Here is an 18,806-nt window from a genome sequence, read left to right as displayed (position 1 = left end):
CAAAGCAAGCAATGTTAAACCTTTCACCACCAGGTGGCAGTCTTCTTTTTCCAGATGATGTTATTGTTGCTGATTAACCTGATAATAAGTGTCCAGAAAATGCATGTTATAGCGCTGCCTCCAGAGGTTTCTGCTCCAGCTTCCTCCCTCAATCTAAACAGGTAAAGTGTAGGAGCTGACACATTACCACAGCAAGGAGGTAGCTGATCCACCTGGATGCTGGAGTTCGGCTGTGCAGGACAGGTAGCTACAAACAGACAGCCACGCTGGATCCTCATGCAGTAAGCTCTTCATGTTCATGTGCTGATAGCACAAGCACAGAAAGTTACCTGATGAGATAACTCGGATACGGTGATGTGGACTGATGAGTGATGTTTCTTCATTCATGCAGGGAAGAGATGGGAGCAGGACACACCATGGGTGGAGGCAGTGCGATGGTCTGGTGCTGGCATTCATGTAGATGTTGCTTTGACACTTGGTTTCATGTCACCAGATCATTGTCCAATTATCTGCAGAAGCTGAGAGCGGGCTACCTTTGTCCAGGTTTGGTGAACTTGTGCCTCCCACAGCCTCTCGTTTCTGTCTCAGACTCGTGTTTTTAGAGTGGAAGAACCAATCAATAAAGTCAGCTGATGTCACCGCACATAAAACACCCACACTTATTGATTCCTGTTAAAGGCCCCAACTAGATCAGTGCCCCCTTTGTTGTTACGTCCAGGCCCCGTCAGCTGTACCTCCCCTTTCGTCTCCTCTTACAGGGAGCTCCTGTTTCATTGTGACCCTGCATTTATTCAGGAACGCTGGCCCTGAATGTTAGTCCCCTGATGAGAGGAGGAAAGGCTGGAATCATTTTCAGAGGCTCCGTGTCCTTTTGCTCACTTTTAAGGCGTCTTTGTGGGGTATGTATGCAGGCAGTGTTGCCTTCTGCTTCTTGTTATGTCACAGTTTGAAAAGAAAGGGATGCATTCTTTGTCCTGCTGAAGAGTTCAAAACTCCAGAGTCTGTGCTCATACCTGAGGTGATAGGACAGGTTGGACTTTGATCAGTTTACTTTAAGGGGGACAGACCTGAGTCAGTGTTTGTCCTTTCAACAAGTCTGAAGCACACGACTTGTCTTTCTCTGTCAGCACAGATATCAGCAGCACAGTTTTCCATGTTCCCGATGATCCGTTAGTAAAGCCAGAACCGAGGGAACCAGGATTCGCCTGCTGTGCTCCGACAGAACCGTCCACAGGGTTAGACACCTCAGCCAGTTCTCAGAGAGGGAAAACCACCTCGTGCACGATGCCCAGCAAAGTCCCGCTGCTGCTGCTGTCTTTGCTGTCCTGGTTCGGGACATCCCACTGCTGCCTGCAGGACCCCGCTTCAGCCTACAGATTCACCGGAGCTGTGTGCCGGCTCACCTACCCCGCTGCTGTCGTGTGTGAGTCTCATTTGGATGCTTTTTTTTCCTGGAATTTATCTGACTCCATTTATTGATTTTATTGAATCATCCACTCAAGCAGCGACTTTATGGAACCAAAGAGCAGGAACAGAGTTACGATTTTATTCAAACACATACATTCAGTGAAGTTTCCCGGTTTCCCTGTTTGCAGTGAAATAGCAGCAGCAGCAAACTTTCTCAGCTTTAACATGAATGTTATTCAGTTCTTGGTCATCACGTGAAGTGCACGTGACATCTATCTGCCACAAACCTCAGTCTGGTTGTGTTGTGTTAAAGTTTCTTTTCTCCTCACTGATGTTTTAGGGTCTTAACAGATATTATGAAGTTCATTCATGTGATTATTGCAATTTGGTGCTAACAAAACAAAAAGATTAAAACATTTAAATGTAAAATGAGATTTTCTGTCACCCAGTTCTGAAGGTTTTACTTAATGGGATGTATTCATGTTGGCTCATCTGTCAGATTAGGTCACCACAGATCACAACCCTTTGTTTTAGAGCACATGATGGGTTTATATTTTGTTATTGTCATTTGTATTGAGAAACATGTAATCATTTGTGTTTAGAAGTATATAGTTGATGGCATATTGAAAGAATGTCTCATCCTAGGAGGTCTGTAACAACTCTGTGTAGCATGAAGAGGGGAGTGCGTTCACTCCTCTTCAGAGTGTTCTGGCATAGATCACACACCTCCTAGGAGAGGTCGTATCTTCTCTTGCTGATAAATGGTATAGCAAACACACGTATATCTGTTTGAGTGTAAGAGCCTTTTGTTTAGATGTACCGCTAGACTCCTGGCACCAGCTTTGGGGAGTCTTCACGGGGTCACATCTTGACCCCACACATATATACACACACACACACACACACACACACACACACAGGGTATTCTTTGTTCACATGTATACCTATGTAAGATGTTATATGTTAATGACCCTATGCATATTCATGTAACCACAATAAAAGGAGTGCTATGGGGAACCTGGCTGAGAGTCTGACGGAGGTCAAGTGGGTGGAACGACACTTGGCTCCAGGCAGGCCTCCTCATGCATGAGTAACACAAAGAACTTTGCCTGCTTGTGTCTTGTTTTTGCTGTGTAGCAAATTGTCCTGAACGTTTCAGCGAATAGGTTTATGCTACAAACCTATCAGCACACGTGCTTTTATCTTTGCAGTGAATGAGAAAACCACTAAAGTGATCGAGGCTGCTTTTCAACACGCCCGATACCCGAGCATGAAGGGGGAGAAGTCCCTGCTCTTCATTGGAAAGGTCATGTACGGCCTGGACAAGTGAGTAGACACACACATACATACACACTATAAACATATATGTGACACCCATGGTTAAAAAGCGTGTCCATTCTTCACCGTCCAGTTTGGAGATTCACAACCTGTCGATTGGTCAGAGCGCTTTTGAGCTGCATCCAGGTGAAGGCATCGCCATGGAGATAAGCAATGTGTCTGCAGTGTTCAAGGGCACCATCCAGTATGGATACGGCAGCTGGCTGTGAGTATGTGTGACCGACAGTGGCACGCTTCACATACGTCACTTTTTACAGTGTGGTAGCCACAGGTGCACACACACACACACACACACCCCATATGATCTGATCTACAGATTCTTAGAGACTACTGCACATTACCTCGCTGAATCATGTTACTGTTTGTCTGTCACAACCATTTAGGTAGGTCTGATGAGAAGTGTGGATACTGGACTCAGTGATGCTACTGTCAGGTGGCAGTTGTGTTTGGTTGTAGTTTAGCCACAAGCTGTACAATTTCCTGAAACATGTTACCTTTAAAACAAGATCAGAGAAGCAACACTGCTAATTTAAACCATAAAAAATCCAAATCCACGTTTGCATTAGAGAGCAGCCCTGGTTTTGTAGTGGGCTCAAAACAGGTTATAGTTTCATTGCTGAAGTTTTAACATGGGTCTCTATGGAGACTGACTTTCTTTGATGCTAATGCTCTTCATACTCCAACACGCCCAAAACTTCCAATTTAATTTGAGTGAATGAGTCTTCACTTTGGAATCAATTATTATTTCTCATTAATGCGATCACAGCAGTTGTATTTTAAACCTTGACACAGAGTTTAAATAAATGTCAAATAGCAGCAACATGGCTGACGAGCTAGGATAGCTTTGTTGTTTGTTTGATTGCTGCAGTTTGAGTCTGATGGGAAAAACTTATAGTTAACCTTTGCAAAACCACTGCACTAATACTTTGTTTTTAGCATAGATAGATAGATGGACTTTTGTGCATTTTGTGGGTGTTTTTAAACATTTTTTAGTTGAATTACATTATTTTCAGCGACTGGGTGATTACTAATTCTCAGGCGGTGAGGATTAGTAATCCCTCCTGTTTCCTGTGATCTTTGACCTTACTCTCATTCGTATTTTTCTTTTTCTTTAGCGTTAACTTCGGACATTCAGTTGACTTTGAGATTGACTCTCAGATTGATCTTGGAATCAACCCCAAACTTTGTAAGTACATCATGTACCAGTTTGTTTGACCTCTCAACAAGCCACCCCCATCAGCAGTCACCATTCCTGGGTTAGGTTTATGTTTTGTTCCACATTCATCTTGGTAGTTTTTTCCATTTTTTGATGCTTTATGTTTTAGCTCCATTAATTTTTATGTATTCAAGGCTTTAAGAAATTATCAGGGCTGAATATAAAAACATACAATGATCACATAAAATTCAATGGATTGTTAAGGTTTAGTAAAACAAAAAAAAATGGCATAATGGGAGGTCAGAGGAGAATGGCGAGCCTGCTTTGAACTGACAGGAAGGCAGCAGTTGTAACAAGTTCTAACCACTTGTTACAACCAAGCTGTGCAGAAGAGCCTCTCTGAACCTGAAGCAGATGTGCTACAGCAGCAGAAGACCACACTGGATGCCTTCCTGTCAGCTAAGAACAGGAAACTGAGGTGACAGTTCATACAGGCTCACCTAAACTAGACAACAGAAGACTGGAACCTCCATTTCTCCTGCAACATTCAGATGTCAGTGTCAGAATTTGCCATAAACCACGTGGATCCATCCTGCCTTGCATCAGTGATTCAGGTTTGTGGTGCTGTTGCTGTAATGGCATGTGTTGGGCCTCACTGAGCATTGTTACCTGAGTGTTCCTGCTGACCGTCCCCATCACAGTGCAGTCATCTTCTGACGCCTGCTTCCAGAAGGAAAACACACCATGTCACATCACAAAGCTGAAATAATCTCACACTGGTTTCTTAATAAACATGATGATGACTTCACTCTACTCAAACGGCCTCCACGGTCACCTGATCTCAGTCCTGAAGAGCACCTTCGGGATGTGGTGGGATGGGAGATCTTGGATGTGCAGTAACTGTCCGTATGGACCAAGTGAACGTTTCCAGTACCTTTTTGAAGGTACTGGCAGTTCTGATGGTGAAAGGAGATCCAGTCTGACACAAGCAGGGTCTACTTTATAATGTGTAATATTATTTCCACTTAAACAAACATGTGTGCCTTTAGTATAGGAAGAAACCCATGAAGGCACAGCAGACTGGTATCTTGGACAGCTACACTAAAATTAAAAATCTAGCAAAAGGCTGCCCCCTGGTGGTGAAAGTTTTAGTTATTTTTTTGAAGAGGTTAATTGTGTACAAACCCAGTCTATCTGCGCTGCTGCAGGGATTTAACGTGTGTCGTTTGTGTTGCAGCTTGTCGGCCTTAACCACACAAAATATTTACAGCCGTTTAACGTTCTACATGTGGGAATGTCCCACCCTGATTCTGCAGAAAGTTTTCCAAAGTTCATGTGTTGTTGGGAAATTTCACTGCTAAATGAGTTTGTTTGTTTTCCATTAATACTTTACATCTGTATTTATTCAAGATTTTCAAACTGTTATTAGTATCATTTTAGTTTGATGTCATTATATCCTCCACCACCTTAAAACGTGGCTGCTAGTGTATCGTGTGACATTCTCTTTTATTCCAGCTGAAACACAATGAAGCATCATATAAACACGTGCTGACTAGCTATCCTCTGTCACCTGTGTGTCCCCGTCAGACTGCGGTGATGGAAAGGTAGCAGCAGACACAACAGACTGTTACTTGAACTTTCACAAGCTGCGTCTGCACCTGCAGGGAGACAAAGAGTAAGTAACAGAACTGTGAATGAAGCATCTGCATCAATTTCAGTGTCTGACTGTTAACATTTTTGTGGTCAGGCCGAACTGGCTGAAGAAGCTCTTCACCGACTTCATCACGCTTACTGTCAAGCTGGTCATCAAGGGACAGGTGAGGGCGACAGAGACAGACCTATGATGTGCACAACAATGATTTTTGAGAAGAATAAAGCAGTGACAGTTGTCTTCTCAAATACAGATCTGTAAGGAGATCAACAAGGCGGCAAATATACTGGCTGACTTCATACAGGACACGGCAGGTACGCGAAGACCTGAAGGAAGAGTTTGAAATCTAGCATTAAAATCACTTTACTTTCCTTAAGCGTCTGTTTCTGTGCAAACTTGGCGAAATTATTGGTAACAAATAATCTCCTTCAAATGATGTCTTAGTACATATTTAATAGAAATGCTAAAACATAATGTGACTCTTTCACTTCTCGGCGGGTTTTTGAGTTGCACGGTACTCCTGCGGCCGGTCTTTTGATTTTGAGGTTTTCAGCTCTTCGCATCGATGTTCTTGTTCGATTAAGGTCAGCATAGGTCACTGTAGAACTCCTCAGAAAAGCCCGGCTCCTGCTATGTTTGTCGTTTCTTTGTATCATTTGTCGCTTCCAACTCGTCATAAACTGACAGTTTTCCAGGACATGTTGGACTACAGATCATTGAGGGCAGTCTGGATGTAAAAGTCTGAAACAGACTGCATACAAATGTTATCTACTGCCCTGGTCACTGAAGACTGTGGTCTTAACCTTCTGACTAAACAGACAGACGGGGTAGTGGAGTGAGTAATTAGTCCTGTAGAGTCAGTCACTCTGCCTGCCTCCTTTTTTATCTGTTTGAAATCAACGCTAAGGGAGTGCACATTAAAATAAGACAGGAAGACAAACTCTTTGAAGCTTAAATGGATATTTTGCTCTAGAATTCTTCAAAAATTTGATTTCACTGGGTTTTGAACAGATATTTAAGACAATGAAGCAGCTGTATCTTGATTTTGTACAGCGTCAGTTTTCATGTTATGGCTTATTTTATTTCTCAGTGGCAGCGAGTCATTGCTCAACTTCTCAACAACTTCTTCCTGTTGTCCCTGATCACACATGCCAAGAAGAATAGACTTCTTTAAATGATCATAACCTATTCAAAACAGCAGAAAGTGGGAAAAATGCTACGCTTTCCACAGTTTCCTATAAAGTTCTAGTGCAAACTAAATGCGTGCAGGCATGCCAGCAACACTTCAAAGGAAGAACATATGATTGTTTCAGTGAGATACCAGAGAAATCAGTTCTTTGGCCTTTAATGTGATCGACCATTTTTTGAAGTTTTCTATTTTATCCATGTTCTGAACATTACAGAGCAGTTCCTCACTGATGGAGACATCAGCGTGGACATCGGTATCACTGCTGCTCCTGTCATCACAGCAAACTACATCGAATCATACCACAAGGTAAATGATAGCTTTAGATACATAATTTAATACACAGCAGTGCTGGATCTCCTTTAAATGGTGTAATCTGCAGTAATTCTTCAGTACTGGAGGACATGTAGGGGTCTAATAATGATCTCGTTGGTCACTGTGGGGCTCCACTTCTTCCAGGGACTGACCAAATACAACAACAAGATTGCTGTCATCAATGAATCAGTTTTCCATCCCAGTCAGCTGACCGAAGACAGGATGATCTACTTTTGGATTTCAGGTTAGCAGTAGACACTCTGTTTATCTTTTGGATTTTGTTTTCAGGTAATTTACACCTTTGTGAAGTGAAATTCCACCAGGTACTATAGAAGGCAATGACCACGCTCCACTTTTCTGTCTTTTCTATACCCTCACCCCCGCCGGTCACAGCAGAGGGGTGGCCCTCCCTTAGCTCGGTCCTCCTGGAGGTTGTTAAAAGGGATTTCTTCCTCCCCACTGTTGCCAAGTCATCGTTAAAATGATAAATGGCCTCTATTTGTATAGCGCTTTACTTAGTCTCTATGGACCCCAAAGCGCTTTACACTACATTCAGTCATCCATCCATTCACACACTGGTAAGGGCAAGCTACATTGTAGCCACAGCTGCCCTGGGGCGCACTGACAAAGGCGAGGCTGCCGGACACTGGCGCCACAGGGCCCTCTGACCACCACCAGTAGGCAACGGGTGAAGTGTCTTACCCAAGGACACAATGACCAAGACTGTCGGAGCCGAGGCTCGAACCAGCAACCTTCCAATTACAAGACGAACTGCTAACTCGTGGTTAATATTGGATTATCCACTTGTTGGGGCTTTACAAGTTTCAGATTCATCCTTAGCTTTGGAAGTCTGCCACAAAAGAAAGGAACATAAGAAAAACAATATATATGTTGGTTAACACATAGATATGCTCAAGACAACCTGCTGGAGTTCAATCTGAGCTTCAGAATGAGCTTAAGAACTTGAGTGACTGTAAACGTGGTGTGATTTTTGGAGCCAGACGAATTGCCTGAGTATTTCAGAAGCTGCTGATCTGCTGGGATTTTCCCACACAAACATCTCTAGGTTCAGAAAATATCCAGAGAGAAGAGAAGAATGGCCAGATTGATTCAAGGCAGCAGAAACTGAAATAACTCTTCGTTACAACCAATGTATGCAGAAGAGCATCTCTGAACTATAAACACAGCAGAAGACCACACCAAGTGTCACATCTAGTCAGCCAAGAGCAGGAAACTGAAGCTAGAGTTCAAATCACCACACAAGACTGGAATTGGAAATTGGAAAACCAATTTTATTTAAATGTATTGAAAGACGTTTATTTGTACGTGGAAAGCTATTAATGCAAATGGTGTTTTGACTGCAGACCAGTTCTTAAACCCGATGCTCAAAGCAGCTCACCAAGATGGCCGCTTTCAGCTCAATGTCTCTGGAGAAGAGCTCACTGTAAGTACTTCAGCATGACATCAAACATTAGACAAAGATAACACAGGTGAACACAAAATGCACTTTCTACATGAAGGTGTTTATTATTTGAGGGGGGGGGGATCCCAACCTACCTACATGGCCCTGTGTGGAAAAGTGATTGCCCCCTACACCTACTAATTGGTTGGGCCACGCTTAGCTGCAACAACTGCAATCAAGCGTTTGCGATAACTGTCATTGAGTCTTTTACAGCTGTGGAGAAATGTTGTCCCACTCATCTTTGCAGAATTTTTTGTAATTCAGGAACATTGGAGGGTTTTCAAAAATACCACCCTTATGACCGACATTAAAGTACAGTAGTATACATCTATTTAACACCACATACAGTTTACACAAGAAAATTTAATTTCTTATATGAATGTTATTTAACTGTCATAAACAGGATGTGACAAGTGATGATAATAACTACTGTACTGCATTAAAACTTTCACAGCCGGTGAGATATCCAATCTTTAAGTGATGACATATGAACAAACTATTCTGCGTTTATTAAGGCTGTTTGGTCTTTAACATGTTTTAATGTTTTGTATCTTGTTCTATTTAATCTGAACAAGCCCCTAAAAACGTCAGTGATCCCTGTCGGCCTCTCTCAGTTTTTATTACCACTGTTCATTTTAAAGCTCAGTTTTTAAAACCTTGCAATGTAACTACAGCCCAGCCCATGCAGCAGTATATTAATGACTAACCTTATATTGCAGTTGTTCTCCTGACTGAAGTTTGGTCCGTTTACAGCATCCTGCCATGCGATTGCATTTGTCCCTAACCATCGGGAACCCTCACGTTAACTTTTATTAAGTGGAAAAAAGTTAGTGTTCATCCTCCAGCTTCACTCTGCTAATCATGCTAACCATAGCTGTGTAGCTAGCCGCCACGTAACACCTCATTATTGAAACTTAACGTAATACATAGTAGCTAGCCCAACTTCAATAACCCTACAAATGTCACTCCTGTTTACTTTCTTGTCTGAAGCATTCAGAGGTGGACTTGCTGCTGTTTTTTGATCATTGTCCTGCTGCAGAACCCAAGTAACGAACAGATGGCCAGACCTTGTCCTTTAGGATGTTTTGGTAGACAGCAGAATTGGTGGTTTCATTTACCACAGCAAGTCTTCCAGGTCCAGGGGCAGCAGAAAACCCCCAGACCATCACACTACCACCACCATGTTTTACCGTTGGTATGATGTTCCTTTTCTGAAATACTGTGTTACCTTTATGCCAGATGTAACGGGACACACACCTTCCAAAAATTTTCACATTTGTCTGATCAGTCCACAGAGTGTTTTCCCAAGAATCTTGGGGATTATCAAGATGTTTTCCGGCAAAACTGAGATAAGCCTTTATGTTCCTTTGCTCAGGTCGGGTTTTCATCTTGGTCTACGCAACTTTGTCAGGCAGGTCCTATTGGAGGAAGACTTTTTTACCCCTTAATAATAAACACCTTCATTTAGAAACTGCATTTTGTGTTTGCTTGTGTAATTTTTATCTAATTTTTAAATTTTGTTTGATCATCTGAAACATTTAAGTGCAACAAACATAGAAAAATATGAAATCAGGAAGGGGCAAACACGTTTTCACACCACTGTACATGCTTGAATCTTGAATATAATTTCAGACGCTCCTCAGGACAAACCTCTCTACTGCCATGCCTGAGTTTATTAGGAAGGTAGGAATGAAAGCTGCCTTGCAACACGTGTGCATATAATATATACTTTCTTAGATAGGACGTAAAACATTTTGTGTTTTTGTGTTCAGTGTCTGTTGGATTCAGCTTCCCCAGAGTTAAGACTGTGGAGTTCATCGGTTCCATATCTGAACAGTTCCATCTTGGGAACGACAATTTGGGTGCAGGCATCTGGACAGCTCCACTGTGAGAGTCAAGGCACACCAGTACTCTTCTTTCAGACGGTACTTTTTCACAGTGACAGAACATACTTTAGAGTTACTAGCTGCCTTTTCCTATACGGAGACAAACTGAGAAACACATCTAATTCTCAATAGTAAGTCTCTGAAAGGTGTTTAAAAGTGAAAACATAACCACATTGTGTCTGTCAGACCGTGCAGTGAATAAGAAAACTGTGGATTACAAAGGCTTCTTTGTGTTTGATCTTTGTATTCTTTGTCTTTGATGTGTAGAGCATGGCCGTAGATATCACAACTTCCTATGTTAACAAGAAAGTCCTCCTGCAAGGTCATCCAACAGAGTAAGACTGATACCTGACTTATATTTTTGAACACCTTGACTGATGACCCAGTTTGGTCCCAGCATTAGCTGTGGCCTAACATTTGGCTCTAGAATACTTTGGTATACAGAGGAGCTCGTGTGTGAGGTGTTTTTTAGTTTTTGCTAAGTGATTACTGAGACAGTGTAATGTGGTTGTATGTGTAACACACTGCGTTTTATACAATGACCCCAATACCAAGTTAGTGATCTTGGTATCAAAACAAACTAGTTCAGAATTTAGTTTAAAGGCAAAAGTGTTGATCTTAGTGAGTTGCTGTGCTGTCTGACACTAAGCTGTTAACAGCAGGTTCGAGCCCTTTAAATTGTTCTACTGTTTTCACCTAACTGTATGGCCATAAGTGTTAGACTCTGATATCTGATATAAAACTTATTTGCAGGTGTAATTTTGGTCAGTTTCTCTGTTGTCTCGAAAACTGTCCTTCTACGCCTGGTGTGTGATCGTGATCCTCTTTCATTTTAGGATCTCAGTATTCAGAGCTGAGCTGCCGTTACAGGATCAGCAGGTATGTAGTCAGAATAATACAAGTGTTTTTAACCTGCTCCATTTCCTTTATTTTGGATATTGTGGTTCGATTGTGCTAACTTTGTACCTTTTACATACTTTTTGGGCTGCTGTCAAACAACACGTCAAACTTCATTATGCTTTAAAAAATGTAATCACTGCTGAAAAAGTAATTTTCATAAATTCACCCTGAAAGCATTACAGATTAACTGTCTACTTTCCCTCAGTTTCTAGGACACACGTTAAAGTGTTATTTTAGATGTATGACAACCTGCACAGATATATTATTGTACATTATTACTGAATTGTTTTCTGATGTAAGTGTGAATAATTCAGTTTTCTTTTCCCATTCAGATTATTTAGTTCCCAGTTAAACTGATGCAGATCCTACTGAACATTTCCATTTTTTGATTAGATTATATCAGTAACCCTTCCCTTTGTTTCTAGCTATATGATGAAGCACTCGAGTTCATAAAGGAAGCTGTGGTGAAAATTGGAACTCCCAAAGTCCTGTCTGGTAAGAAACACAGCTCCTCAGCTCCGTCCTCAAGCCTTTCACATTATTATAAAGCTTTGCTAAAATGCATAAGACTGCATGAGTTTTATCATTACTACAGTACTTTACACCATGACGCTCTCAAAAACAGATCTGTAAGTGAAGCTGGATCAGCATGGACAAAATTATAGACTTTCTTTACCTAAGTAGAATTACAGATCTCTGTGTTAAAAATACTCCAGTAAAAAGTTGAAGTACTGAGTAACTTCTTTGCTCGAGTAACAATATTAGTACAATAGAATCAAACTGCTATTCCAATCTAAGTTCTAATTGTCACGAAAGCTTCAATCTGTCATGTTGGACACATGCAGTGAAGGAGAATTTTATAAAAACAACTATTTTCTGTTGCTACATTGTGGAGCGTGATTTTATCTCCACAACTAAACAGTAAAATCAGTCACGGGTTAGAGTGGGATTCAGCAGGTGGGCTAACCCTAACATCTGTCTAGTGCCTCAGCATAGAGAAAAGAATCACAACTCACAATGATTTCTAATGTGAACTTCAGTGGATTTTTTTTAGTCTACATACATCAGCTGACCAGCGGGATGAATTCACCAAGATGTAAACACTTTCACATGCCATCATGGTCGATGTCCACTCCCTACACTGACACTGTTTATACTGTCTTTGTTTTTAGTTTTAGTTTTTGCACACTTGGTTTTGTGCACCCATAATTCCATTGGACATGTACAATGACAATAAAGGGCTATTCTGTTCTATTCTGTTTTATTTTAGACCGAATGCACTTGGTATCAAGTTGGACCCCAGTGAATCAATCTAATCATCATCAGGTTAAATGTAACCTAAATCTGACAATGGGCACCACAGCTACTGTCCACCTGTCCAACACAGAGCTTTACTGTGAATTCACCACAGTACTGCACACTAATAGTGATGTGTGGGTCGCAAACGAAGCGGCTCTTTGAAGTAAACGACGCGAGGAGCCGTATTTTATTTTCTTTCTCTCACCCTCTCTCTCTCACTTTTTTTCACTTCACTCCACACGTGAGCCTTGTGTTTGCCGAGCAGAGGGGGAGGGGCGGTAGTTACACTCTCAGTAGCACAGGAACAGAGCAGGAGGGAGAGAGAGAATGAGAGCCAGGGACAACATCATCACATTAGAAAGGTAGAGTAATGAAAATGAGTGACACCAAGAAAAGAAGCAAAATCTGGAACCATTTCAATTTCATTGACTATACAAGGCAGAATGTAGAGTCTGCAAGAAAAGGATATCATATAGAGCCGGCTCCACAAACAACCTGCACAGGCACCTGAGAACTGTCCACCCATCAGTGCAATGGGAAGATAAAAGACAGTGAGTGGAGTGTGATATTAATGAAGGTGCCAGTGTGTCTACTGCAACTGTTAGACACACTGCTGCTGCTGCATCTACAGCATCATGCAGTACACCACCACAACCACCTAAACCAACCCAGAGCTCTATGAGACAGTTTTTGTTAATTTTTTGCTAAATTAGTTTAAAAAGAAAAAGCTGAAGAAAGAGCTATCTTACACGGCCAGTTTATTGAATAAGATCAAAGATCTAGATGGCAGATATGCATCAAACCCAGATCCTAACCTCTATACAGAACGTGTGAAAGTTCAAGCCAGTCTCAATTTAACCACCACCGCAACAGCTATGGTTCAATTAATTAAGACAAAGCAACGCTTTTTTGAATCCGGTGATAAGGCAGGGAAACTTCTGGGCTATCAAGCCCGTGCCGAAGCAACCTCCAAACTAATTCCAAAGGTCAAATCTGCCGCTGGCGACATAATATCGGACCCAGAGGGAATTAATGAAGTATTTGTTCGTTTCTATTCCAATCTGTACACTTCAAGCTCTCCACCTCTATCAGAAGAAACTCTCCAAAATATACATTTTCTAAGAATAGCTAGAGATCTGACGAAGGGATTAGGGGGACCAATTACTGTAGTAGAGGTACAAGAAGCCATTAAATCCTTAAACACAGGTAAATCGCCGGGCCCTGACGGTTATTCTGCAGAATACTATAAAGCCAATTCTGATCTTATGGCACCATTGTTGAAAGATATGTATAATGAAGCCTTTTCAAAACGTCAATTACCTAAGACTTTGTCCGAAGCTATTTGTTTAATCTTGAAAAAAGACAAGGATCCTCTATTGTGCAGCAGTTACAGACCAATTTCTCTTTTAAATATTGATTTTAAAATACTTTCTAACATTCTCGCACTTAGTCTACAACGTGTTCTGCCACAAATGATCTCTTCTGATCAGACGGGGTTCATGGCCGGCAGGCACTCATATGACAATTCAAGACGCCTCTTGAATATTATCCACACATCGTGCAACTCAATTCCAGAGGTTGTGGTATCTCTTGACACGGAGAAAGCCTTCGACCGCGTCGAGTGGAGCTTCCTCTATGAGGTGATGGATAGGTTTGGCTTGGGGGTTGACTTTATTCTCTGGGTTAAGCTACTATATTCTTCGCCATCCACCTGTATTCGTACTAACAACAACTTGTCTTCGCCTTTTCCACTTGAGAGGGGCACTAGGCAAGGGTGCCCTCTTTCACCCCTCCTATTCGCCATTGCTATCGAGCCTCTTGCAATATGGCTGCGTTCAGAGGATAGATTTAAAGGCATTACAAGGTTCGGTGTGACCCACAAACTCTCCCTTTATGCAGACGACTTGCTCTTGTACATTTCTGACCCTCTAAACTCATTCCCGGTGCTTTTTAACATACTGGACCAATATGGTACACTGTCAGGATATAAGCTCAATTATCAAAAAAGCGAGTTGCAACCCCTCAACTCCCTGGCCAGAGCTCTTCCCCACTCAATAGTGCCCTTTAAGTGGACAGAAACCGGATTTAGATATCTGGGGGTTTTATTTCCTCTTCTATACCTAAAATGATGAGGGAGAATTTTCTATCCCTACTAGACAACGTTGGGAAAGATTGTGACCGTTGGACTTCACTACCATTGTCAGTGGCAGGGAGAGTTAACCTGATAAAGATGAGTGTCCTCCCCAAATTCTTGGATCTTTTTCAACATGTCCCAATTCTTCTTTCTAAAGCATTCTTCGACAAGTTAGAAAAGATTCTGTCACATTCCATATGGGGAGGGAAACAAGCTAGAATTCGCAAGTCTATTCTTCAGTCCTCTAAAACTGACGGTGGTCTTGGTCTGCCCAATTTTAGACACTACTATTGGGCAGCTAACATACAAAAACTCTTACATTGGGTTCACAACGACCCCCCTATACCAGCCTGGGTACAAATGGAAACTGCATCTAGCTGTTACTCATTATCATAAATACTCAGCTCACCACCCCCTTTCTCTCCAACCCTTGTTGGGGAGAATCCAATAGCTAAGGAAACGGTAACTATTTGGCGACAGTTCAGAAAATACTTTGGGCTACTTGGACCGTCTTTGCTAACACCTTTACTAAAAAATTGCAATTTTGCACCTTCAAACACTGATGCGGCCTTTAGAGGTTGGAAAGATAAAGGACTTAGGATTGTTAAGGACTTGTACAGTCAGGACACCCTTCTATCTTTTGCTGACCTATCATCTAAATACGACCTGCCTAATTCCAATTTTTTTCGTTATCCTCAGGTTAGAGATTTTGTAAAAACGCAGTTCCCTCACTTTCCCAATCGGCCTCCAGAAACAAATCTGGATATCATCCTGCAGATGAACCCTCATCAAAACAGACTGATATCAGCCTTGTATAAAATACTAGATACTTTGGTTCCCAAATCCATTTCTCATACTAAGCTGAGATGGGAGGAAGAGCTACAGACAATCCTGCCAGAACAGCAGTGCGATTCTGCTTTGAAATTGATTCACTCGTCCTCAATTTGTGCCCGTCATGCTTTGATTCAGTGCAAGGTGGTCTATAAAGTACATTATACAAACGCAAAATTATCTAAAATCTATCCAACCATTAGTGATGCCTGTAGCAGATGTGGACTATCACCTGCCAACCATGTCCACATGTTTTGGTCTTGTTCAAAACTGAGTGCATTTTGGAGGGATATATTCGACACACTTAGCCAAGCATATGGCCAGACTGTCCCTCGTAACCCATCCTCTGCAATTTTTGCCATTCCTCCCAACTTGAACTTATCTGGCCCCCTCAAACAGGCTCTTTACTAGCTCGGAGGCTTATTCTGTTGAAGTGGAAGCTTCCCCACCCCCCAACTCATGATCATTGGGTGAGAGATGTACTCTTTAACTTAAAGTTGGAAAAACTTAGATTCTCTCTAAAAGGTTCTATTAGGAAATTTAACAAAATCTGGAAATCATTTCTCTTACTGATCAACACCATTACTTTACTTCCTGAGTCTGAAGTGAACTGAGTGAGGCTACATTATAAAGTTTGGATTTTTTTATTTTATTTTATCTTATTTTTACTTTATTTATTTGGTTTTCCTTTTGTTTGGTCCCTTTTTTGTTTTTGTTTGTTTTTGTTTTGGTTTTTTCTTTGTTTGTTTTTTTGGTTATGTTTGTTATGTGTATGGGTCTTGAGATATTTTTTTGTGTGTGTGGGCAGAGACTGGCTCTCTGCGGTGTCTTGTCTAGTGTGGACCTGGTAGGGGGAGAATTCGGGATGGGGGGGTTGGGGGTGTTGGAGGGTACAATGGACAAGTAGAATTGTAAATAGTTGCTTTTTGTATTTTATAATTTATATTTCACAGAAGCGAGGCTGCCATATCGCGCCATCGGCCCCTCTGGCCAACACCAGTAGGTGAAGTGTCTTACCCAAAGACACAACGACCAAGACAGAGAGAGCGGAGGATCGAACCGGCAACTTTCCGGTTACAAGATGAGCTTCCCAACCCCCTGAACCACAGTCGACAAGATTTTCCCAATCGTTTGCTCTTGCTGTCCTGTGAACAGCATCGGCGTGGTGAAGCCGGTATTACATGTTACATGTTGTGGGCGACCTTGGTTCAGGGGGCCTCACTTCTGTCAGTCTGCCCCAAGGCAGCTGTGGCTACAACTGTAGCTTGCCTCCACCAGTGTATGAATGAATAGTGGAATTGTAAAGCACTTTGAGTGTCTCGAAAAGAGCTATGTAAATCCAATCCATGATTATTTATTATTACATCTGTATCAGTTTGTGAGAGCAGGGATCCATGGTGTGAATTAGCCTTTTGTACAGTTAGTCTTTCATTTCCACTCTAAAGGATGCTTTTGTGGTTTGTGTTCCAGTTCTGGGAGTTGAGCTAACCAGGCTTCTGGACAAACAGGGATTATACCAGTTTGATCTCTTTAACCCTGAGGTGCTTCCCCGGGACGTGAGTCTTCTCGTTTCTCTCTTTCTCTTTCTGTATGTGTTGTATTTCTGCATTCACACAGCTTCTGCCTCTTCCTCACTCTCATGCTGCAGGGCTTTGTGGTGATTCAGATGGATTTTGGTTTCCCTCATCACCTCCTGGTTGAGTTTCTCAAGAGGACACTGCAGTAACCTTTAAATATCCGACCTGAGAGTGTGTTTAACACTGAAAACTCAGCTAGGACTGATGTGAGTCAGTTAGAACATACTTCTGTCAAGTTGTCGGTGAACATTTTGTTTGTTGTTGTTTGAATAAAATTAAATACCATGTAAAAACAGGCTTCTGCAGGTGATGTACAGTCAGTTAAAGATTGCTACAATTATTGTGAGACCATAGTTGTGTCCCAAAATGTAGACTGCATCCTCCTGAGGCCGCATTTGTAGTCCGATTACATCGCAGCGACGCGACGAAGGCTGCCCCAATTCGTAGACTCCTCCAAATCCGGCTGACAAATGCTTTCTCCTTTTCCCCTGATTTGAAGGACAGGTCGGGTGTGTCCTTCGTGGCCCACCATATCCCAGAATTCATAGCGCGGCCCAGCCAATTCCACTTTCCAACAATGGCGGCCGCTACTGCGTTTTAATATTACTCTTATTACTCTTCCTGGGTCACAAAATAAACTTTTAACATATTTTCAGGCGAGAATGTAGCTGTGTAAACTTCAAATATCTGCTTGGTTTATCAAGGTATCGCATATTTGCAAAAGTGCTTCGACGTTTTCGGAGACGTCTGTTACCCACCAGCTCGATAGCTAGCCGAGAGGTTCAATGGTCACTCCATTGGACTCCCAAACCAACCCAGGGCTCTATGGGACTCCCAGCGGACTCCCGGCTTCATCGTTTTCAGACCCCCTGCGGTCTTTTGCTACTCAGGTTAAACATGATATATAAGTCACTCGGATAACTTTAAAATGTTATTGTTTGGCTTTTTCCTGTGTTTTATTTGTTCCTGAGTAAATCTGTTTGGCTGAGATCAAAGTTATTAGATTAGATTAGATAAAACTTTATTAATCCATCGGGTGGGTTCCTCTGGGATTTTCACACAGCTGAATAAACATCAAACAGAAAACTGATTAAACCGAAGTGTGAGACGGTCGAGAATTTACGGCAGTGTCCTGTTATATTTTAGATAGCAGCGAGCAGACGGCCGAGTTTATTAAACTCCGCCGAGACAGCGGTGATGCATATCTGAAGGCTAGACCGTCCCATTTCACAGCCTCACACTTCCGGCCTTCTCGGTCTTCAAAGGACCCGGCCCACGTAGACCGTGACAGCCTGGTCCTCCGAAGGATGCAGCCTAGGTTTTGGGACACAGCTCTTGCCTCACCCGATCATGTGACTTATTAAGATCAACTGACACAAGATGTGAGTGTGAGTGAAAGAAGCCATCTATGTCCACTGTGAACGACCATCCTTGAACAGAGGAGGTGGTTTACACCTGTCTGCCACCTATAATCTAGTTTTGAGATCCTTTCCTAGACGCCTTATCGCCCACTCACAGCTTTGACAAATGCCCAGCTGGGACAACAACATTTACTCAGGGCTTTGTTGATGTGATGTTCCTCTGTTTCCCTGACAGCTGTATCTGTGGGGATGGTGTTCGCTCTGTGCTGGAGCGTCCTGTAGCGTACAAGCACATTTATTTTC

General features: G+C 42.2%; 1 protein-coding gene across 2 annotated transcripts; it reads left to right on the top strand.

The window, feature by feature from the left end:
• The first annotated feature begins 716 nt into the window (after positions 1-716).
• Positions 717-17,673, top strand: cetp (cholesteryl ester transfer protein, plasma). Of its 2 annotated transcripts, none has more exons than XM_003439521.5 (18): positions 717-899; positions 1,133-1,423; positions 2,619-2,733; positions 2,819-2,950; positions 3,861-3,931; positions 5,489-5,576; positions 5,649-5,718; positions 5,806-5,866; positions 6,956-7,047; positions 7,198-7,297; positions 8,418-8,497; positions 10,148-10,198; positions 10,288-10,440; positions 10,669-10,736; positions 11,238-11,280; positions 11,727-11,796; positions 17,036-17,121; positions 17,214-17,673. In XM_003439521.5, exons 2-18 carry the CDS (start codon positions 1,285-1,287, stop codon positions 17,289-17,291), a joined length of 1,497 nt encoding a protein of 498 aa, XP_003439569.1. In that variant the 5' UTR covers positions 717-899; positions 1,133-1,284; the 3' UTR covers positions 17,292-17,673. The 2 variants fall into 2 exon arrangements, with proteins under 2 accessions (XP_003439569.1, XP_005449242.1); XM_005449185.4 differs by having other exon boundaries at positions 1,128-1,423.
• Positions 17,674-18,806: the final 1,133 nt, after the last annotated feature.

The sequence above is a fragment of the Oreochromis niloticus genome, linkage group LG7 (assembly GCF_001858045.2).
Source record: "Oreochromis niloticus isolate F11D_XX linkage group LG7, O_niloticus_UMD_NMBU, whole genome shotgun sequence".
NCBI classification, from domain to species: domain Eukaryota; kingdom Metazoa; phylum Chordata; class Actinopteri; order Cichliformes; family Cichlidae; genus Oreochromis; species Oreochromis niloticus.
Note: the sequence above shows the minus strand (reverse complement) of the source record. Positions and strands in the feature narration are given on the sequence as shown.